The sequence below is a fragment of the Tupaia chinensis genome, unplaced genomic scaffold (genome assembly GCF_000334495.1).
Source record: "Tupaia chinensis unplaced genomic scaffold, TupChi_1.0 Scaffold149501_1, whole genome shotgun sequence".
NCBI lineage: Eukaryota > Metazoa > Chordata > Mammalia > Scandentia > Tupaiidae > Tupaia > Tupaia belangeri.
Genome location: NW_006209345.1, coordinates 3,008,902 through 3,033,203, shown reverse-complemented (window position 1 = coordinate 3,033,203; position 24,302 = coordinate 3,008,902). Strand labels below are relative to the sequence as shown.

Below are 24,302 nucleotides of genomic sequence, written 5' to 3'. Positions count from 1 at the left end.
GATCTGGCAGTTTGCTTTCTTTTCCTCTCTCTGTGTCTCTCTCTGGTGAGCACACGTGCCCTATAGCAAATTTAAAAATAATAAATAAAATGAAATAATTATTATACATAACCTAAAACTTACTATTTTAGCCCCCCATTTTTTTAGAGAGAGAGAGCATAAGGAGGGAGAGAGAGAGATTTTTGACAAGGTCTCACCATATCTCAGTTCTCCTGTTCTGGTCTTCTTTTGGCTAAAACCAGATACAAGCTACTGCACCCAGTCTGTTTATGTTGGACTGGAAACCAAATGTCAGCCTTTCATGCAGCCTCAGCCACTGTGCAGTGATACTCACCATTGCTTGGCCTATTTTAGCCATTTCAAAGCGTTCAATTGTGGTATTAGGTACATTGACAATGTTATGCAGTCATCATCACTATTTTCAAAACTTTTTCATCATAACAGACAGACACTCTGTGCTCATTAAATAGGAACTCCTTATTTTCCTCTGGTAACCTCTATTCTACTTTGCATCTCTGTGAATTTGCCTCTTCTATTTATCTCATATATGTGGAAACATATATTATTTGTCCTTTCTTGTGTGGGTTATTTCCCTTAGCGTAATGTTTTCAAGTTTCATCCATGCCGTAGTATGTATCAGAACTTCACTCCTTTTTAAGACTAAATAATATTCCCTTGTATGGATATACCACATTTTGTTTATCCTTTCACTTTTTGGACATTTGTATTGTTTAACATTTGGCTGTTATGAATAGTTCAGCTATGAGCATTAGTTTACAAATATCTGTTTGAGTCCTTGTTTTCAATTCTTTTGAGTATCTACCTAAGAGTGAAATTGTTGGATCATTTTGTAATTCTATGTTTAACTTTCTGAGGAGCTGCCAAACTAGTTTCTATAGTGACCAAGAAATAATGATGCAGTATTATTATCTAGACTACAGACCATAATTATATGTCTCTAAATAGCCCTACATTTTCCATTACAGCTTTTAAAAACATTTCGATTCAGGAGCCAATCAGGGATCACAGAATACATTTGATTGTCATGTCTCTTGTTTCTTCTTAAACCTAGAATAGTTTTTCCAGCCTTTTTGTTTTTTACGATGTTGACATTTTTGAAGAATTCAAGCTAATTGTATTGTAGAAATTCCTCAATCTGGGATTGTTCGAATGTTTTCTTACAGTTAGATTCAGGTTAAGTCTTTTTTCAAGAATACTACAGTAAATGACATAGACACTATATAACATGCTCTTGTTCTTTGTTGCATTGCTTTAGTCATGTAATGTTGTCTTATTCTATTATTGGTGGTAATTAATTTTTTTTTTTTTTGAGAGATTTTCACTGTAGGGGGCGTGCGCTCGCCAGACAGACAGAGAGAGACATAGAGACAGAAAGCGAGAAATCACCCCCCAGGGGGGATGGTCACGCCGCAATCCCTTCTCCTCCATTCTCCTCTCGGGATCTTGGGCACGCACGCACACGCGCCCGGCGTGAGTTTTAAGCCACCGGGTCCGGGACACGAACCGCGGTCGACTACGTGGGAATCCAGCGACATAGCCATTATGCTAACTGCTGGTTCCCGGTGGTAATTAATTTAATTCTTGGTTAAGATGGTATCTGTAGGCCAGCCTGTAGTAAGGCAGTTAAATGGCTGGATCCCACAGAGCTAACTGCACGGTATGAGACCTGGACCTGGTAGCTTGAGAAACACATTGGGAGCATGCGCTTGCATGCTCAAAATCCTGAAAGGAGGAAGAAATTAAGAAGAGATTTAGTGTGACCATTCCCCATGAGGGATGCCCTCTTTCTCTCTCTCTCTCTGTCTGTCTCTGTCTCTCCCTCTCCCTTCCTCCCTCCCTCCCTCCCTCTCTCTCTCTCTCTCTCTCTCTGTCTCTCTCAAGTACACACTCTCTGGCAAAAATTTAAAGAAAAAAGAAAGAAGAAGATGGTATATGTGAGATATCTTTATGATTGCTCTCTAATCATGAGTAATCTGTTGGGTGGGGCCAGCTCCATGACCTGGTGGTTAAGAAAGCTAGATTCCATGTGGCAAATTGTGTGTTTCAAATCATGGCCCCAGCAGCTTAAAAAACATGCCAGGCACATGTGTGTGTATGTCCAAAATCCTGACAGGAAGGAAAAATGGAGGAGAAAGGATTGTGGTATGATCGTACCCTACTGGGGGGTGATTGCTCCATCTCCCTCTCTTTCTCTGGAAAGTATACATGCCCTCTGGCAAAGAAGGACAAAGAAAAAGAGAAATCTATTGGGTGGTCTGTTCTCCAACAATCTATTAACCATTGGTTTTGGCATCAAGTGATAATCTTTGCCTAGATTATTCCTTTCTTTCTTCTTTTAAATTATATAATTCCTTTTATATTCATTATGCATTCAATATAATAAGTTATTATTGTTCAGTAAGGAATTTTCCCTTGTCCTCCTTTTTAGTACTACTATAGATTCATTTATTTTAAAGCTTTTTAATTTAATTTATTATTATTATTATTTTAAAATTCTATCAGAGAGACATAGAGAGAGGGAAAGTGAGAAAGTGAGAATGCAAGCCACCAGGTTCAAGACTTGAACCACAATCCATCATGTGGGAGTTCAGCACCTTAACCACCACACCACCTGCTGGTCCCATATTCATCTAATTTTTTAAGAATTATTTAATTTAATTTTATTTATTTATTTGAAAATATTTTTTATTTTATTTTATTTATTTATTCATTTAATTTTTAATTTGACCAGAGGGAGACAGAGAGAGAAAATGAGAAAGCAAGCTACCAGGTCCAGGACTTGAACCATGGTCAGCCATGTGGGAGTGTCCAGCACCTTAACCACCACACCACCTGCTGGTCCCCCTATTTATTTATTTTTCATTTGACCAGAGTGAGAGGGGGAAGAGAGAGAAAAAGTGAGGAAGCAAGCTGCCAGGTCTGGGACTTGGACGGTGGTCAGCCATGTGGGAGTCTAGCACCCTTAACCTCCACACCACCTGCTGGCCCCAGTCTATTATTTTATAATTATTTAATTTTATTTATTCACTCATTTATTTAAATTTGACCAGAGAGAGATACAGAGAGAGGGAGGGAAAGTGAGATTGAGAATGTGATAAAGATATTAAAGGCTACTCAATACAGGAAAAATTTGAGTTCTGGCCTAGCCAGAGTGGAAGTACTTCATTAATATGCTGGGCTATGGGACCAGCAAATGGCATAATGGTTATGTCACTGGACTCCCACATAGTCGACCACAGTTCAAGTCCTGAACCCAGCAGCTTAAACTCATGCCAGGCACATGTGTATGTGTGCCCAAGATCCTGAGAGGAGAACAGAGAAGAAGGGATTGTGGTATGCCTATCTCCCCTGGGGATGATTTCTCACTTTCTGTCTTCCTAGCAAGCACATGCGCCCTATTGCAAAAGCCTCTCTTAAAAATGTGTGTGTGTGTGTGTGTGTGTGTGTGTGTGTGTGTGTGTATGCCGGGCCTTGAGCAGAGGCATCAGAAAGGCCATGGATTTTCCACTAGAGTGGCAGAACTGAATAGTTGTGACAAAGACTGTATGTCCTGAAAAGCTGAAAACATTTACTATGGCTCTTTACATGGGTTAGTTCTTTGCTAACCTGTTCCATGACTGCCCTAATCCTGGCCTAATAAAACTGTAAACCAAGTCTCAAGAGGATCAAGGATATTTGGCCAGAAATGAATTGCCTGCCAGAATAAAACTCAACATTCTTTAAAAAAAGACAATATTGGGGCCAGCTGGCTTGTGATTAAGGTGGTTAATTAAGGTGGTCAACTGCACAGTTGGAGTCCCAGACCAGTTTCAGAAAACACAGAGGTGTGTGTACATGTGTGCTCAAAACCCTGAGAGGAGAACTTGACGAAACTCAAATGTGATAAACACAGAGAAAAAGAAAATAGCACCTAGAGTAGGCACATCATAAGGCAAATTGCTGAAAAACCAAAGGTAAAGAAACTATCCTGAAGGGCCAGCAGGTGGCAAGGTGGCTACCTGCTGGCACCTGGAATCATACTTTTAAAGTGCTGACAGAAAAAAAAAAATCAACCTCTAATTTTATAGCCAATGAAAATATCCTTCAAGAGGTTAGAAGGTGGTGTGACATGGTAGTTTAATTGCTGGACTTCCATATAGCCAACTGTATGGTTTGAGTCCTGGATCCAGTGGCTTGAAAATCATGCCAGGCATGGGAACCAGCAGTTAGCGTAATGGCTATGTCGCTGGACTCCCACGTAGTCGACCGCAGTTCGCATCCCGGACCCGGTGGCTTATAACTCACGCCGGGCACGTGTGCGTGCGTGCCCAAGATCCCAAGAGGAGAATGGAGGAGAAGGGATTGCGGCGTGACCATCCCCCCTGGGAGATGATTTCTCACTTTCTGTCTCTACGTCTCTGTCTGTCTGTCTGGCGAGCGCCCTATAGCGAAAACCTCTAAAAAAAAAAAAAAAAAATAATGTGGGTAAAAATGCCCAAAACCCCAAAAAGGGAATGGAGAAGGGATTGTGTTGTGGCCATCTCCCCTCCCCCCACCAGGAGTGATTTCTTAACTTCCCTCTGTCTCTCTCCAGCAAGCACACAGGTCCTATGGCAAAAACCTAAAAACAAACAAACAAACCAACCTTCAAAATGTAGGGGAAATAAAAACATTTTCAGAAAAATAAAAGATGAAAGACTTTGTTGCTAGCTATTGAGAAATGCTAAGAAAAATTATTTAGACTGAATGGGAATTTGGAAACTTTGATCTATGGGAAGGTATAAAGAGTCATAGAAATGATGATATCTGGGTAAATAGAATAGTTTTTTGGTTCTCTTAATTCCCATAGATTAATGACTATTGCAAAAGAACTACTACTATAAGAAACAGTTGGGGGCCAGCAGGTAGCATGGTGGTTGAGGTGCTGGATGCTCCCACATGGTGGACCACAGTTCAAGTCCTAGACCTGGTAGCTTGCTTTCTCACTTTCTCTCTGTCTCTGTCTCTCTCTCTCTCTCTCTGGTCAAATTAAAATGAATGAATGAATAAATAAAATTAAGTAAAATAAATCTTTAAAAAAAGAAAAAAAGAAACAGGCCAGTCAGGTGGCATGGTGGTTAATTAAGGTGGCTGGATCCCATATGCGGACCTCATCATTTGAGTCCTGGGCCTAGTGACTTGAAAAACATACTGGGTACATGTCTGTGCATGGCCAAAAATCCTAAGAGGAGAATGGACTGTTGTGTGGTCATCCCCCTTGAGAGGTACATTCTCACTCTCCCTCTTTCTCTCTCTCTCTCTGGTATGTACATACAACCTATAGCAAATTCAAGACAAAACAGTACATCACATATGGAGAAGTAAAATATATTATATTGGTACAAAGAGTGGGTGGGTAAGTAAAATATGGTTTATGATCCAGCTGTGACAGTGTATACTGGTAAGACTTTGTGCTTCACAGGCTGAGACCATGTGATAGGTCCAGATCCCATTCTTAGTTAAGGCCAAGTGCTGTGGTGTGTCTATAATCCCATTGACTCAGAGAGGCTGAGACAGGAGGAACATTGACATAGTAAGACCCTGTCCAAATTAAAAAAAAAAAAAAAAGTGGGGAGGGTATAAAAAAAGAAGACTAGAGGAACAAAAAAACCCCTATGGGACAAATAGAGAAAAGCAATGAGATGATAGCTTTGGTTATGCACTGAAGTGTGTCCTTCCTCAAAAATTTGTATACTGAATACCTAACCCCCAGTACCTCAGAATTTGACTATATTTATAGCTAAAGTCTTAACAGAGATATTAAGTTAAAATGAGGTCATTAGGATGAACCCCAATTCGATACAACTGGTATCCTCATAAAAAGAGGAAATTTGGACACAAACATATTTAGAGGGAAAATGGTATGAAGATAACCATCTATGAACCAAGGAAGCCGAGAACAGATCTTTTTCTCATGGCCCTCAAAAGGAACTAACCCTGCCTGCTCTCAGATTTCTAACCTCCAGAACTTTAAAATCATCAATTTCTGTTGGCTAAGCCACCCAACCTGTGATTCTTTGTTATAGCAGCCTGTGTTAGCTCTTTTTGTACTACTATAATATAGTACTTGAGACTGGGTCATTTTTAAAGAACAGAAACTGGACCAGCCGGTGGTGGTGTGGTGATTAAGACAGCTAGATCCCACTTGGCCAACTCTGTGGTTTGAGTCTCAGACCTGGCAGCTTGAAAAACATGCTAGGCAGTGTGTATGTCCAAAATGCCACAGGGAGGGAGGAATGGAGCAGAAGGGATTGCATGTGGCCATCCCCCATGGGTGGTGATTTTTCACTTTCCTTCTCTCTCTTTTTCTCTCCAGCAAGCATACATGCCTTTTGGCAAATGAGAAAGAAAAATGAAGAGAGGAAGGGAGGATATATATATATAGAGAGAGAGAGAGGGAGAGAGAGAGAGAGGGAAGGAAAAGAAAGGGAAAAAGAAAACTTTTCTCTCACTGTTCTAGAGGCTTTTAATTTCAAGATCAAAGCTCCAGCATCTTGTGTGGGCCTTTGAATTATGACCTCACATGGTAGAAGGCAGAAGAGAGAGTGAACTCTGTCTACATGGCAGCAAATCCACGCCCACAAGCGCTTCTTATGGTAGCATTAATCCATTCATGAGGGTAGAGCCCTCGTGAACTAAATATCTCTCAAAGGTCTCACCTTCCTGGCCAGCAGGTGGTGTGGTTAAGGCACTGGACACCCACATGGCCGACTGTGGTTCAAGTCCCAGACCTAGCAACTTGCTTTCTCTCTTTCTCTCTGTCTCTCTCTTGTCAAATTGAATAATAATAATTACTAAATAAAAAAAATAGTAATTACTAAATAAAATTAAATAATTTTTTAAAAAAGGCCTCACCTTCCAACGCTGTTGAATTGGGGGTTAAGTTTCCAACACATGAATTTGGGAACATATTCAGACCATAGTACAAGTCTAGTAAAGTAATGTAGACTTAAACCCAGCCATATTAACAATTTCATTAAATAAAAATACTCCAATTACAAGACAGATTGTTGGGAACCAGCAGTTGGCATAATGGCTATGTCGCTGGACTCCCACGTAGTCGACCGCAGTTCGCGTCCCGGACCCGGTGGCTTAGAACTCATGCCGGGCGCATGTGCGTGCGTGCCCAAGATCCCAAGAGGAGAATGGAGGAGAAGGGATTGTGGTGTGGCCATGCCCCCTGAGGGGGAGATTTCTCTCTTTCTGTCTCTCTGTCTCTGTCTGTCTGGCGAGCGCACACGCCCTATAGCAAAAACCTCTCCAAAAAAAAAAAAAAAGACAAATTGTTGGGCCAGCAGATGGCATGAAGGTTAAGTTAGCTGAACCCCACATGGGCAACTGTGCAGTTTGAGTCCTGGACCGAGCATCTTCAAAAGCATGCTGGGCACAGGCTCATATGCATGTTGAGCATTTTCAAGCCACCAGGTCTGGGAATCAAACCACACAGTTGGCCATGTGGGATCTAGTTGCCTTAACCACATGCCATGTTAAATACATGTCTATGTTAAATACATCAACATAGACACAGTAAGATTTTTTTCTTATTGATTGTTTAAGTAAGTGAGATAACTGAATGGTTCAAAGTTTAGAAGTACAACTTAATGAAAAGTTTCTCCCCTCATTCCTAATTTTCTAGTCACCAGGTTACCTTCTCAAAGGCAACTAATGCTATCAATTTCCTGGGTATCCTTGTATTCATAATACAATAAAAACCAAATATTTTTACCCTAATTATAATATATTATACACACTGTTTAATAAACACCTCCACATAACTATAGTTTTTAGAAATTATCCTATAATTTGGGGCCAGCAGGCAGTGTGGTGGTTAAGGATGCTGGACTCTCACGAGGCTGATTGCATTTCGAGTCCAGACCTGGCAACTTGCGCTCTCTCTCACTTTCTCTCTCTTTCACTCTGTCCCCCTCTGGTCAAATTTAAATAAATAAGTAAATAAAGTTAAAATAATAAAAATAATTCTTTAAAAAAAAAAATGGGAGCCGGCAAGTGGTGTGGTGGTTAAGGCAGCTGGACTCCCACATGGCTGACTGTGGTTCGAGTCCCAAACTTGGCAGCTGGCTTTCCTACTTTCTTTCTCTCTCTGGTCAACTTCAAGAAAATAAAATAAAATAATGACAATGAATAAAATTAAATTAAAAAAAGAAATTATCCTATAATCTATGCCAACACACAGAGTTTCTCAGAACTTTCTCAGTATTATAGCCATTGTATATTGTAACTTACTTTACCAGTCCTTTATTAGTAGACTTTTAGGATATTCTTAGCCTTTGCTATTACAAAGATCATTGTAATAAATAATATAAATACAAGTGTATCTAATATGTGCAAAATAAAGATATGATATCCTTATATGTAAAAAGATAGGTTGTGTACTTCTATGTATAAAAGGATATGTTAGGATAAGTTTTTAGGATAGATTTTTTCTTTTAAGAGAGACATTTTTGCTATAGGGCACATGCACTCTCTGGAGAGATAGAAAGAGACAGAGAGACAGAAAGAGACAGAAAGAGAGAAATCAACCCCACGGGTGGGGAAAGCCATGCCACAATTCTTTCTCCTTCATCCTCCTCCTGGGATCTTGGGCATGCACGTGCACTCACCCAGCATGAGTTTTAAGCCACCAGAGCTAGGACAAACTGTGATTGGCCATGTGAGAATCCAGTGACATAACCATTATGCCATCTGTTTGTCCCATGTAGGATAAATTTCTAACTATGGACTGAAAAGGCTATGTGCATTGTAATACTGATAATGTCAAATTGGCATCCAAGAGTTGTACAAATTTATACTCCTGCATTGTGATTCTACAGTGGTAAGGCCCTGGCCAGCCATTCTCCCTAGAGTATGTAGAGAAACGGGCTGGATACTCCACTGTACTCGAGATATGATTGTCTCTACCCTGCACTTCAGCAGACTTTACATGGGCACTTAGTGGGCTAGCTCAATGGAAGCAGAGGCTGGAAAAATGAAAAGGGGCCTGTCTCTGAAGCATACACCTTTGTTGCTTTCCCTGATGAGAAGTCCCTAGGAAAATACAGTTTTTGCCATCCAGGTCACACAACACCCATGGAGAAGTAACTTTGAGCTCAAGTTTCACCAAACCTTAGGACCGACCTTCACAACTCTTACGTAAATAATTCTCACAGACTGGATAGGACCAATGGGCCAGAAAACAGGTGTGAGTGAAATGGGAAGGTTCTGTCAGCTTTGAGTAATTACTGTGTAGCCAACCCTGTGCTAGATATATATTGACAAGGATATAATACTCTAGCAGTGGAGACAGGAAATGTGATCAAGCATAAACAGGTTACCACAGGGTACAGAGGAGGACTCCTCTTCACAGGCGAGGTTGCACAGAGAGAGAAACATTATGCAGTCAAGGGTAGAGCTTGCATGATTCAGAACCCAACATATGGCCTGCCGTCATTTGTCCACCCTGTGAAACCCCTACTCATTTTTTAAAGAATTATTTTTATTTTAACTTTATTTATTATTATTTTCCAGATTGATCAGAGAGAGAGAGTGAGAAGGAAAGGGAGAAAGGAAACATCCAGGTCCAGGACTTGAAACATGGTTGGCCAAGTGGGATTCTAGTGCCTTTACCACCATGCCACCTGCTGGTCCCAACCCCTCCTCCATTCTTTTTTTTTTTGGAGAGGTTTTTACTATAGGGTGCATATGCTCTCCAGAAAGACAGAGAGACAGAAAGCAAGAGATCACCCCCCAGAGGGGATGGCCATGCCACAATCCCTTCTCCTCCTGGGATCTTGGGCACGCATACACACAGTGTCCAGGACTTGAACTACAGTCAACTACATGGGAGTCCAGTGGCATAGCCATTACACCAGTTGCTGGTCCCGACCCCGACTCATTCACTCATTTTTTAATTTTTTACAAGCAGTGATTTTTATTCATTAATAAACTAAAAGTCTATTTCCAGATGATTCTTTCTCATGTATCCTGCATGCTTTACTTAGTAAGCAAAGCCTGGTAAGGCGAGGCTTCAACTAGTCCTCAGACTCTGACCCCCTACTCATTCCTTTTTATTTTTGGAGAGATTTTCGCTATAGGGCGTGTGCGCTCGCCAGACAGACAGAGACATAGAGACAGAAAGCGAGAAATCACCCCCCAGGGGGGTTGGTCACGCCCCAATCCCTTCTTTTCCATTCTCCTCTCGGGATCTTGGGCACGCACGCACACGCGCCCAGCATGAGTTCTAAGCCACCAGGTCTGGGACGTGAACCGCAGTCGATGACGTGGGAGTCCAGCAACATAGCCATTACGCTAACTGCTGGTTCCCAACCCCCTACTCATTCTTAAAAACTCACCTAAAGGGTTTTCTTCAGGAAATCTGAGTTCCCACAGGTCAAGGTCATATCTGTCTTGCAACATGTTCAAAATGTATTTGCGTGTCATTTTCCTCTCTCTTGTACTACAGTAAATTTTTAGAGCTTAGGGCATAATCATTTGCATCTGCCACAACTAGCACAAATTTGTTTTCTAGTTTAGGACTCAGGTGGATGAAGTTGAGATCTACCTGCAGGAATCACTCAATGCCAGGATCTGTGCAAAAGAAATGAGAAGCTGTATTCAGGTTTTTTCTGCTTCCTCTAGAAATACACTCAAGGTTGCCAGGTGCCTAATCTCTGGCCTTCCACCTTCAATCCACAAAGCTTCATATACACGACCCAGCCCCTCTCTGAATCCATGCAGCCTTACAGATTCTGTGGTTTATGACTGGTAGTCCCTCTCTGGCCCCTCTTTCTTACTGACTTAACCATACTTGGGGTCAGACAGCAACATGCCCAGCCCAAGAGGTAGAATCAGGACTTGTCCATATTGATGACATGATCTGCTGCTTCTTCATCTGAGATGAGTCCGAGATGGCAGCTGGATTCTATTTTTAAACATATATGTAAATTTTGAAATAGCCAGAGGTTTGCAGAAGTTGCAACAATCTTACAACTAGTTCCTAGGTACCTTTCTCCTAGCTTCCTCTGATGACAGCATCTCAGGTCATCCATATGTAGTATCAAAACCAGGATTTTTTTTTTTTTGAGAGGTTTTCACTATAGGGCACATGCGCTCGCCAGACAGACAGAGAGAGACAGAGAGACAGAAAGCAAGAAAACACCCCCCAGGAGGGATGGTCACGCCGCAATCCCTTCTCCTCCATTCTCCTCTCGGGATCTTGGGCACGCACGCACACGCGCCCCGCATGAGTTTTAAGCCACCGGGTCCGGGACACGAACTGCGGTCGACTACGTGGGAGTCCAGCAACATAGCCATTACGCTAACTGCTGGTTCCCAAAACCAGGATGTTGACATGGGTACCATACCATTGACTCAAAAATGATCCTTATTGGGCTGACAGATAACATGGTGGTTAAAGTGCTAGACTCCCACATAGACTGACTTTGGTTCAAGTCCCAGAACTGGCAACTTGCTTTCTCACTTTCCTTCTCTATCTCTGACTCTCGCTGGTCAAATAAATAAATACATATTTTTAAAAGAAAATACAAACCATTGGGACCAGCAGTTGGTGTAATGGCTATGTCACTGGACTCCCATGTAGTCGACCGTGGTTAGAGTCCTGGACCCGGTGGCTTAAAACTCACGCCAGGCGTGTGTGCATGCATGTCCAGGATCCCAAGAGGAGAATGGAGGAGAAGGGATTGCGACTTGGCCATCCCCCCTGGGGGGGTGTGTGATTTCTCACTTTCTGTCTCTCTCTGCCTGTCTGGTGAGCGCACACGCCCTATAGCAAAAACCTCTCAAAAAAAAATTAAGGAAAAATTTTTTTAGAATTATTTCATTTACCTTTATTATTATTTTCCAGTTTGATCAGAGAAAGAGAGAAAGGGAAAGTGACAAAGCAAGTCACCAGGTCCAGGACTTGAACTGTGATTGACCATTTGGGAGTCCAGCACCTTTAACCACCATGCCGCCTGCCGGCCCTGAGGAAAATTTTTAAAAATAAATAAATAAAAAAGATCCTGGCCTACTGCCCCCACCACCGAGTTCCACCAGCTCGGGCGGTAGGAAGAGAGGTAGAGTCTATCCAGAGTAAGGGGGAGGGGAGTGAGAACGCAAGCTGCTAGGTCAGGGACTCGAACTATGTCCATTTACTTCTTTTTTTTAAATATAGAGTTTTTGGTTTTTTTTTTTTAAGTATTTATTTATTTATTTATTTTTAAATTTGGCCAGAGAAGGGGAGGGAGAGAGAGAGGGGAAAAGTGAGAAAGCAAGCCACCAGGTCTGGGACTTGAGCCCGGTCAGCCATGTGGGAGTTCAGCATCCCTAACCATCACACCACCTGCCAGACCCCCATTTATTTCTGGAAGAACATTTGTTTGTTTCCAACTTGGAGCAACTACATTTTAAAAAATAATTGTTTATTTATGTAATTTAGTTTATTATTATTCAATTTGACTAGAGAGAGAGAAAGGGAAAGTGAGAAAGAAAGCTACCTGGTTCAGGACTCAAACCACAGTTGTCCATGTATGAATCCAGCCCTTAACCACCATGCCACCTGCTGGCCTGGGGCAATTACAAATAAAGTTGCTATGAATATTTGAGTAGTTTTTTTGTTTGAACATAAGTTGTTTTTTATTAATGTAAGTATCCACGAGTGTGATTTGTTGAATAAATCTATGTTTAACTTTATAAGGAAGTGACAAATTGGGGCCAGCAGGTTGTGTGATGGTTAAGGTGCTGGACTCATAGATGACTAACTGCAGTTCAAGTCTTGAACCCGGTGGCTTACTTTCTCCTTTCTCTGTCTCTCTCTGGTCAAATGGAAAAAATAATAATAACAAATAAAATTAATTAAATATATAATAAAAAAAGATAAACTGACAATTTATTACCCAGAATGAATATACATTGTACATTTTTACCAACAATGTATGAGAATTCCAATGGTTTCATGTCCTTGTTATCACTTCATATTGTCAATATTTTTATTTTAACTACCCTAATAGGTATAGTATTATCTTTTTAAAGAATTATTTATTTACTTAATTCCATGTATTGTTATTATTATTGTTATTAAAATTTGACCAGAGAAAGATGGAGAGAGAAAGAAGAGAAAATGGAGAAAGCAGGCTGCCAGGTCCGGGTCTCAAACTACGGTGGACTCTGTGGGAATACAGTCCCTTTAACCACCACGCCACCTGCCAGCGCCCCCCTCCATAGTATTATCTTAGATCTAACTTGCATATCCCTAATAATTAATGATGTTAAATATTTTTCATGTGTTTATTTGTCACTCTAATCTCTAAATAAAGAAGGTTACTGGGAAAAAAGAAAGAAACAAAGAAAAGGAGGAAAAGAAAATAGATACCATTTTGAGAATCCCGAAGTCCTAGATGTGGTGTTAACCCGATTCTGCCTCAAGTTGGCACTGTTGTAGTCTTCTTCTAGACCCATTCAGAAACATGTTCCTTCCCTTCGTTTACTTTAGTTTCTTGGTAAATATGCTCCTTAAACCTTCAAGCTACTAGTGAGTTTGTCTGAGGGTGGATGAATGTTGCCACACCTGAGTCAATAAAGAATGAATCAGTGTGGCCCTCATGGGTAGGTGTTACTAGTAGTTACTATGACAGCCAGAGGTCCCAGAGAAAACTACAAAACGGGGATAGAGGGAAGTAGAAGAGGTAGGAATGGAATTAGGGCCTGTTGTCCTTATCCCCTTTACAATCTCCCTACGATTCTTCCTTGACCTATACAGCATCACACCAATCTATGAAGTCCTCCATTGACTTCTGTGACATTCTTTCCCTTGGTCTCCCCTGCTACTCTGATTTGCTGGATCTTCTTTGACCTTTTTCTAGAGAGAATTTTCTTACATGCTGTCCTGGGTCCTGTCTTTGCATCCTTTTCCCATTTGTCTTGCTCGCTCAGAGAACTAACCCATGCCTATGGGTTCATGGTCAGTTCTATGTAGGTGATTCCCCTCAGTCCCCTGGATACCACCTTCTCCCCTGACCTTTCTGCTGTTCTGTGTTCCCATTTCCATTTGGGTATGTTGTCATCCTCTCAAACTAAACATATATAAAACTGAGCCTCTCTTCTCCCTCCCAGTTTCCATTTTTCTGCTCATGGAATCTGCATTTTCTTGCCCACCCACGCTCAGAACCTGAATCATGTTTGATGGCTTCTCCTCATTCTTCCCTTCCTAAACACATATTTTGCCAACTTCCTTTGCAACATCCTTTTTTTTTTTTCTTAATATAGGGCACATGTACTCACTGGGGACAGAGACAGCAAGAGAGGGAGAGAGAGTGAAAGTGAGAAACTACCTTCCAGGGAGGATGATCACCACAATCCCAATCCCTTTTCCATTCTCCTCTCAAGATTTTGAGCATACACACACATGTGCCTGGTGTGTTTCTCAAGCCACCATGTGTGGACTTGAACTGCATAGTCAGCCATGTGGAATCCAGCTGCCTTAACTACTAAGCCACCTGGCTGGTTCCATCATCCTTTAGTTCTTTTTTCTTCTCATTTCTATCTGCTAATCCAGGAGCTAAGCACCCCATGTCTTAAATATCTAATAGCTTCCCTCTTGGTCTTTCTCCTCTAGTCTCACTTTCTTTTTTATTTTTTAATACACACACACACACACACACACACACACACACATATACCCCTATGTCTGACCCTCTGCCCTTTCCCACTCTCTTCTCACACTATCTCTCGTGTCTACAGTTGTCTTCCATTCCTTTTCCCCCCACATTTTATTGATGACACAATTTTTAAAATAATCTAACTACTTTCAACAGCAAGTTCAGCTGGTAATTTCAAGAGAAGCAGTTTTGAATTGGTAAGGAAATTTGCTTAAAACTTAAAGCCTGGAAGCAGGTTAGTATCCTGTTCAAATAGTAGGTACATGAACCTATTGACAGCTCAAGACAGGACAAAAACTCTTAAAACTGGACAACAAAGCTTAGAAGAAAAGCAGCAATATTTTAGTCAAAAGTCACAGAATGCTATTTCACCAGTTCAGTCTCATGTACTTAATTGATCTTCCGTTGTGGTTCAAACTTCCTGATTGAATTCTGGGATATAATATTCAACTCCAGACTTGTCCCTATGATTAAGTTGGCCATTTTCTTTGTTTTTGAACTGTTATTTCTGTGTGACTACATTTAATTTTCCTGACATAGCACTCCCTTGAGAACTTCTTGGAGATCTGGTCTGGTGCTGGTAAATTCTTTCAGGTTTTGTTTACCTGAGAATGTTCTTGTCTTTTCTTCCCATATAAAGGATAATCTTGCCAGGTACAGTATTCTCAGTTGAAATTGCTTTTCCCTTAACACTTTGAATATATTTTCTCATTCTTTCCTTGCTTGCATTGTTTCCAATGAGAGATCTACTGTTAGCCTGATGGGATATCCTTTGTAGGTAACTTGCTGTTTCTCTCTTGCCAATCTTAGTATCTTGTCTTTGTCTGTGGTTTTGGTCAGTCTGGCTATAACGTGTCTTGGAGAAGATCTTCTTAGGTGATTGTATTTGGGGTTCTTTGTATTTCTTGGGACTGGATCTTTGAGTGCCTCTCTAGGTTTGGAAAGTTTTCTTGCAGGATTTCATGGAATAGATTATCAATGCCCTTATGAGTCTCTTTGCCTTCTGGGATGCCAATTATCTGGATGTTTGGACGTTTGATGGTATCTAGTATTTCTCATATATTATTCTCAAATTTTTGGGTAATTTTCTCAGTCTTCATGGTGTATTTTTCTAGACCAGCAATTTTCTCTTCTATGTCTGAGATTCTGTTTTCTGTATGATCTAGTCTGCTTTTAATACTTTTGAGAGATATTTTGACTTCCTATATTATAGTCTTCATCTCTAACAGTTCCATTTGATTCTTTTGTAAAGTGTGTAATTCCTCTTTTAAATCTTGCAAGAATTTCCTCACCTCCTGGAACTCATCAGCTCCTTTCTCCTTTCTCTTCTGCATTTCATTGTCTCTCTTCTCTTCCATCTCTGTTAGCTTCGCCATTATGAATATTCTAAATTCTTCATCAGACATTTCCGTGATTTCCATTGAACTGTCTGTAGATGAAGAGGAGTTATTCTTTTCCCTTGGAGGAGAGGTAGTTTCTTGCTTTCCCATATTTGTTGTGGTCCTGTGGTGATTTCTAGTCATCTGATGGAAAGTGTGTTTCTTCCCAAACTTGAAGTTCAATCTGAGCGTCCAGGAGCGTGCAGAAAAGGAAACAGAGAGAAACAACAGTAACAACAACAACCAAGAAGCAGAGAAAAAGAGAAGAAAAAAAAAAACTAAAAATAAATTTTTTTATAAAAAAAGCAAAAATTGGGCACACCACACAAAATCACTAGTTCTCAGTAGCCATGAAGGTGTCTTCTGAGGCCTGTTCCCTTGCCTCTCCTGGGTTGGGAGGGGGAGAGGGGATTATTAACAAGATAAATGGAAAGGAGGGGCTGAAAGCAAAGAAACTGCTTTACCTTAAAAAATTTTTTAAAGGAAAAATTACCAAAAAATGAGAAGACAGAAACAGAGGTAGAGAGAGGCAGAGACAGAGACAGGAGGCTTGTAAGTCTTCCTACCATGCAAGTTTGTGGGATGGAGGCTGAATTATCAGTGGAAAATCTTCATTTCTCCTATTCCCCTGAAATCACTAGTTCTCAGTAGCCATGAAGGTGTCTTCTGAGGCCTGCTCCCTTGCCTCTCCTCTATTTTTATTTATTTATTTTTTGTTAGAGGTTTTTGCCATAGGGTACGTACACTCACTGGAGACAGAGACAGAGACAATGAAAGGGAAAGTGAGAAATCACTCCCTGGGGTATGGCCATGCTGCAATTCCTTCTCCATTCTCTTCCTGGGATCTTGGACACACATGCACACATGCTCTGTGTGAGTTTCAAGCCAGCAGTCAAAGAACAATCAATCCTGTGGGAGTTCAGCTATGTACCACTACATTACCTGCTAGCTCCACTGGTTTCTCTTTCAAGCCTGGCCAGATATTCCAGGATGATTAATTATAACTTGTTTCTCTCCTGTTCAAAAACCTTCAGGCCTCTCATGACTATAATGTCCAAATTCCTTAACCTCATGCTTAAGAGCCTTTTTTTGGGCCCTATCCTGCCTCACTGGCATTATCACACATGTGCAAGCTCTGGCACCCAACTCTGGAATTAAGCCCTATGTGACCCTAAGCAACTATTTAACCCCTCTGTGCCTGTATTTAGTCTCTGTGCCTGTGTTTCCTTGACAAGGTGTCCCCACACCACAATCCTCTTTTCAACCTTCCAGCCACCCAGGATCACAGGTATGTACATGGACATAGCCAATATGTTCAGGTCGATTCAGGATCTGAACCTGGGCCTCCCATGTGGCTCCAGTATCACATAGTGGCACCCTACTGCTCACCCCACCATGGCTTGGCTCTGAGTTTCTTCTTTAAAATCATTTCACAAATAAATATTTTCAGTAATTTCCAGGGTTGCTATGAGAATAAAACGTGCTGGAATGGACAGTAAGCACTCAAATACTCGCTTTTTATCGCACTGGTTTTCAGAGCGAGTACAACACACTGCACACTTCTGTACATATAGCCTGTAGGCAAACACATGAGAACACACACACATTGACCCCATCCTCATTGCCTTGGTTCAGCCCATTCCCTCAGTCTGGAAAGCTATATGATGCCTATTAACTCTTACCCTTCAAAGGCTGGTGATTTCCCATTTCCTCTAACAAATGCCTATTTAATATTTATGCAATGATGCTCAAACTGAGCAAGGTGGCAGATGTGTTGGGGGTATATGAAGCCAGCCATAGACCACACATGACACATCTTCCTGGAGGGTTCATTTTACTTGATAATAAATAATTTCATCTATTTGTATATTAAAATTACTACAGACATATGGAGTAGAATGAAAACTGTCCATCTTTTATTTTTAAAAAATAGTTTTTGCTGGGACCAGCAGTTGGTGTAATGGCTATGTCGCTGGACTCCCATGTAGTCAACCACGACTCGAGTCCCAGACCCAGCGGCTTAAACTCACACTGGGCACATGTGCAAGTGTGCCCAAGATCCCAAGAGGAGAATAGAGGAGAAGGGATTGCGGCATGGCCATACCCCCTAGGGGGTGATTTCTCAGTTTCTGTCTCTCTGTCTCTGTCTTTCTGGTGAGCATACACACCCTATAGCAAAAACCTCTAAAAAAAAAATTTTTTTTTTGCTATAGGGTGCTTGTGCTCACCAGAGAAAGAAAGAAATTAACCCCTTGGGGGGGGGGTGCGGGGGATGACCACACTGCAATCACTTCTCTTCTGGTTTCCTCTCAGGATTTTAGACATGCATGCACATACACCTAGTGTGCTTTTTCAAGCCTCCAGGTCCAGGATTTGAACAATGCAGCTGCCCATGTGGGAATCCAGCACCTTAACCTCCATGCCACCTGCTAGCCAAACGGTCAGACTTTTAAACTAAAATACAACACTAGTAAGACTTTTCTCAGATTGGCACTGTCTTGGGCCATCCCCCACAGCCCCAGATGGGGATCTGCTTTCATTCTGCAGTGACAAGCTCTGGGGCACACCATGGGTACAGGGGCTAGTTGCAGATGCGGTAAGGCAGGGGTCATGCTAATACAGTGCTTGAGGCCCTCGCATGGCTCCCTGCAACCCACAGTGCTATCTCCTTCCTGAGAACTGGGATAACTGGGTGTCTATACCACTCCAAGGTTGCCTTAGGGTGGCACTTGTATTACATGGTTTTTAACTTTTCGCATATGTAGACCTTATCTCTCCAACAACATCTTAAGCATCTGGAGTGCAGGTGCAGGGTGACTGAGTAAGAGGATAGACCTGGAAGTGAATTCAGACCCTGAAGTTTATGGGTTAAGTAAAGCACTTTTCCTCTCAGCCTTAGTTTCCTTATCTGTAAAACAAGGATAATACTTTCCTAATGAGATTGTTCTGAGGATTCAAGCAGCTAACGTGTGTAGTTTTTAGTATAGCAGATGGCATGGAGAGGTACTTAGTAAACATCAAATCACTCCCAGCAGTGCCAAGCTCTTAGCAAACATCTGATTCTTGAAGGTTCTTATCCAAAAATGCATCCCCCTGTCTGTACCCACTCATACCTGCTCTGCCACCTTTCCCATCACAGTGGGTGCTCCTAGTGCAAAACACCCTCTTCCTTGTATATAATTCTGGCCCTCCTCTCCTTCACAAAGACTTGCTCACACAATCAGCTCTATCTCCTGCATAATCAGTATCTCTCCCTATTGGATCACTCTCTTCATTGTGTAACTATGCTTCTGTATCATTCCATATAAAACAAAAGACAAGACAGCAAAGAAAGCCTCCCTTGATACCACATCCTTTCTAGTTACCATTCCACTTCTCTGCACCATTTATGTAAAGAATTGCCTCCTTCTTTCTGCTTCTACTGACACTCCAGTCAGGCTCTTATCCTTGTCACTTCATAGAACTGCTCTTATCAAAGACCTCTGGACCACTAAATCCAGTGAGCCATCCTCAGGTTGCATTTTACCAGCCTCTTTGGAGCATCCGAGACCTTGACACACCTTCTGCCCAGGCCTCTCAGACTCTCCACTCTCCTGGTTTTCTTCCAGTGTTACCAGCCAGTCTTCAGTATACTTTGCTGCATCCCCTTCTCCCCATTCTCTAAGCATAGGTCTTAGGACTATCCTGGGACTATTTTTCATATCTCCATTCTCTAAGAAAATCTCAACTACTCTTATGGCTTTTAAATATCATCTAAAAGATCCCTAGATGTATATCTCAAGTCTAGACCTCTACAGAATTTCAGACTTAGATACCCACTGCCTACACCCCCTGACTTGGATGTGTGCCAGACACTTCAAATTGAACATATCTAAAATTGAACTCTTGAGCCAACTGGTGGCATGGTGGTTGGGTTGGGCCTGATCCCACATGACTGTCTTTGTGGTTTGAGTCCTGGACCTAGTGGCTTGGAGACCATGCTATGCATGTGTACCCCAGGTTCCAAGAGATGAATAGAAGAGGGGGAATTGAAATGTGGCCATCCCCCCAGGGGTGATTTCTCAATTTCTTTCTTTCTTTCTCTCTCTTCCTCTGTCTCTCCCTGGCATGCGCCCTATAGCAAAACTATGTGTGTGTGTGTGTGTGTGTGTGTGTGTGTGTGTGTATGCATGCATGGATTCTTGATTCTTCACTCTGCTCTCAGATGATGGTCATGTCTAAACAGGTCATGCAAGTTGAGACCCTGCCCCAACTCTTCTTTGGATCCAGGTAGCCCACCCATGAAGGAAGCATAGGTGCTTGCTGGGAATGTGTAGGTCTGTGTAGACTTTATGATCCACAGGCCCCATGGATCCTCCTATAGCAAGGTGCCCATGTTTGTGAGGTGGACAACACTGGGCAGGTAGGTGGCAGGAGAATCAGGCTGTCAGTGGCAACTAAATAGCAGTTTCTATGTATATCTCTAGGGGGTGCCAGAGATTGCTCAACTTCTGAGAGGACTCTCACTTTCCTCCCTCCCAGGTTTGGGGCTTCCTTGCAAGAAAAGAGGTGTGGGACTAGCTCTCTCCCACCTACTAACTTGCTGGGGACTAGAGATTCACATTAAGGGACTAGAGGCCAGGGGTTCAGGCTCAGTGTTCTTTATTGAAAAGCATTACGAACCGCTTGCCCTGTGAGTTCAGCCTACCCTGCCTCAAATTCCCAATCTTGGATGGGCAGTGCATCTTGTCCTCTTAGATCATCTGCCTGCTTCTGGCTCTGCCCAAGGCTATGCATAATTTGTCACACCATAGGCAGAGAGGCCTGTGATAGGCACTGGACAGATCATGGCCAGGTCCTTGTCCTCAGAGACCACTCTTCACCTAGGAGGTGCTCAGCTGTGATTGAGTAGGTTCTTAGAGGGGGCTCCTGGAGCCTGCTGGTTAGGTGGAGGAGCTGAGTCATGTAGACTTCAGGATTCAGCCTGCCAGATGTTCCTCCATGCAGAGATGAGCTGGGAAGCAGCAGCTGGTTCTCACATCTTTCCTGAGGTCCTCTGGTGGCTAGCCAAGAGCAGGAGGTTCGAGGTCATAGGGGATAGAGATGCCAAAGACTGTGGGATATGAGATGGTAGAGAGGGAAACACCAGAGAGAAAGTGTGTGTCACTTAGGTCCCTTGATCTGATCCACCGGCCCCAGTTCTTGATCCTTTTCTATAGTCCTTGGCAAACACCTAGGTTGGCCCCTGGGTGTTCCCTTTTTCCACCATTAGCATGCAGAGATAAGAATTTTTAAAGCCACCTGTCATTCTGAGCCAAACACCTTGTAGAACCTTCTCTCTTGCTCAGCAGGGACCCCAAAACCTGCCACCGTTTCTCTCAGCTCAGGGCAACCCCCACCCTGGGTCATAAGGGTAGAAGTGCCTGGAGAAGGGCCTAGCTCCCCTGAAAGCCCTCCTATCCTGGCTCTGACCTGCACTGGAAGCGGGGGTCTCCAGGGTGGGACTTCAGCACCTGATGCACCTCTACAGGAGGCTCCAAGCCCATCTGCTCTGCTCGATGCCAGCGCTGCAACCGTGTGATCCCTGCCAGGTGGGAAGAAGGCTCTGGGCTTCACTATGGTAGGATAGAGCCTGGGCTAGAAGATGTGTATGGAGGGTGTCTCAGGCGACACTCCCTAAGAGTCAGGCAGGTGTTGGGACCAGCAATTAGCATAATGGCTATGTCGCTGGACTCCCACGTAGTCGACCGCGGTTCGAGTCCCCGACCCAGTGGCTTAAACTCATGCCAGACGTGTGTGCGTGCGTGCCCAAGAACCCAAGAGAATGGAGAAGGGATTGCGGTGTGGCCATCCCCCCTGGGGGGTGATTTCTCGCTTTCTGTCTGTCTGGTGAGCGCAAGCACCCTATAGCAAAAACCTCTCCAAAAAAAAAGAGTCAGGTAGGTGTTTTGGGTAACTTCAGAGACATGTGAGTGACAGGACTGGCTCAGAGCCGCCCTGTCAGGGCCTGAGTGGGGTTCTCACCTGTGCAGGGCCCATACTGCCAGTCCAAGTCAAACTGCCTCAGTAGCTCCAGCTCTGCTTCTTCCTCCTCGTTGTGGGGCTGGGGCTCCTCCCCTGCAATGACATACTTCTTCTTAGGCTAGTCTTGAGAGGCTAGTCTGAGTCCTTGCTCTCACCTCACAGCTGTGCCACTGTTCCCCAACTCTGCTCCCCACCCTTTTGCCTCTGCCACGGAGCAGCCAGACCTTGCGGTAGAAGTAGAGGACTTGCTGCGCTTCCCTTTCCATCTGACCCCTCTGCCCAGGTCCTCTCAGGTCCCTCCGTCTGTCCACTCCTCTTGCCTCTCCCACATCTCAGAGACCTAGCTCTGGTGACAGCTCCCCTTTGCTATGCCCAGAGGGCTCCTCCCTCCTCTTCACAACAGGGTAGGAGTCAGTGATGAGCCGCTTCCGGCCCATGGCGGCCACCCAGGCAGGCGAAGGAGGCGACTGCAAGGAAGAAGAGAGACAAGCCAGGGGACGCGAAAGAGACAGCTGCTGAGAGAGAGAGTGACAAAGCGATGGGGCCAGAGAGAGAAATGGGGCCAGCAACGGGCAGACGAGACGACCCAGACGAGCAGAGGGAGGAAGTCGCCTGGTTCCAGGGAATGACGCCGCTCCACCACCCCCACAAACACGCAAACATCAAACACTTAAGCCAATGGCAGGTCGCCTCTGTAGGGCAGGGCCCTGACCCTAGCCAATGGCAGGTAGCACAGGAAGGGGGCGGGGCAGTTGCTGCAGCTGTGTCTTGGGGAGGAGGAGTAGGCTGGGGTGGGGGACCTGTCAAGATGCCCCAGACTTCACCACCTCCTCCTACCCCCATTGGTCTGCAGTTGGTCCCCAGGGGCTTAAAAAGCGTTATCCTCAGCCTCTCACTTCCCGTTTTCCCTTCCTAGGCAAATGTTCTTTGCAGCTTCACTAATCCCCGTGGCCAGTTTGTAACTCCCCAGAGCCCAGCTGGAGCCTTCCACTGGCTCCGGGGCCTGCCAAGCGCTGTGGGGGCAGGCCTGGAGGTCCGAAGAGAGTATGGGCTAATCCAGTCCCCTTCCCTGCTCTCATCCCACGGCCTCTGGTCCCAGGAGACCTGGAAGAGCCCAAGGGGTTCTGAACACTCCTTTCTCACAGTCTGCGCCCAGAGACAGTGCCACCCTTAGTCTAGGCAAGCATTTGCCTTGTCACCTCTACTGGGGTCCCACAGCCTGCCTCTGTCCATTCTATTAGTCAGATACATATACTAAGCAGGAATTCTAGCAGGGGTCTATTCCCTTCTCATAACCTGTTCGGGCTCTCAGTTCTTCAGTCAGAATATTCCGTCTCTCACAATAACATATAAGCAGAGAATACTAACTATAAACCTAATACTCTTGTTGCAATTGCCATTGGTCAGTACAGTTCTAAGCACTTTCCCACACCTAACTCAGTTAAAACGGATGTAAGATGTTTTTGAAAGTAGGGAGTATAAACAAATTATTATCACTGCTGATGAACAGAGGTATTGTGCACCCCCCACATACCCCCATCAAACCACAGTCCATCCTTCCCCCTAGGAACTCACAGTTTACTGGGCAGACAGGATGCACAGTTGTTAAAGCAATTCCTAACAGAGGAGAGGGAGAAGGGTGGGTCAGAGATTGGTTAGGATCACAGGGATGATTAGCATTGGAAGGCCTCCTGGAGGAGGTGGGCTGCTGTAAACAGTGTCTCTCAATTCTCTACCCATGACCTTTGTCCCTTGGGCTCCTGTCATCTCTGACTCACCCCTACTCCCGCCTCCTCCTCACCAACTTCCTGGCAGCCAGGGAAAGTGCTGGCCAGTGGGAGTCTGGGAACCAGCACAGGGACTAGTCTAGCTCTAATCACCCTCTGGAGATCCCATCCGGTTCTTCCTTCCAGGGGTGCAAGGGCTAGAGCCAGAGATGCCAGGGCTGATTCCTGATTAGAGGCCTCTTTCTCCCACCTTTCTCACTGCTCTGGGATCTGGGTGCAGGAAAAGGGCTGGGCTCCTGGCACGTATAGGAACAAGGGAGGCGCATGCTCTGGAGAGAAGACCACCAGAGGGGAGCAGGAGGAGCGGCATGTTTTCAGCACCTCCTCCTGCCTGGCTCCCTCATCAGCTTCCTTCAGGAGGGCTGAGTGGAGGAGGGAGCTTTGGGGCATGCTGCCCAGAGCTGGGGGGGGGGGGGTCCCGCGGTTTTTGGTTGGGGGGGGTG

At 43.8% G+C, this 24,302-nt stretch overlaps 2 protein-coding genes across 9 annotated transcripts in view; one reads left to right on the top strand and one right to left on the bottom strand.

Annotated features, from left to right (window-relative positions):
- The window catches only part of RAD9A (RAD9 checkpoint clamp component A), a 94,618-nt gene that overhangs the window by 10,222 nt on the left and 60,094 nt on the right, over positions 1 to 24,302 (top strand). The window lies entirely within an intron of this gene.
- On the bottom strand, positions 20,694 to 22,724 carry POLD4 (DNA polymerase delta 4, accessory subunit). The gene is made up of 4 exons (XM_006171292.3): positions 22,413 to 22,724; positions 22,073 to 22,165; positions 21,521 to 21,632; positions 20,694 to 21,161 (listed from the first exon to the last, which is right to left on the bottom strand). The coding sequence occupies exons 1-4, from the start codon at positions 22,507 to 22,509 to the stop codon at positions 21,137 to 21,139; spliced, it is 327 nt and encodes a 108-aa protein (XP_006171354.1). The 5' UTR covers positions 22,510 to 22,724; the 3' UTR covers positions 20,694 to 21,136.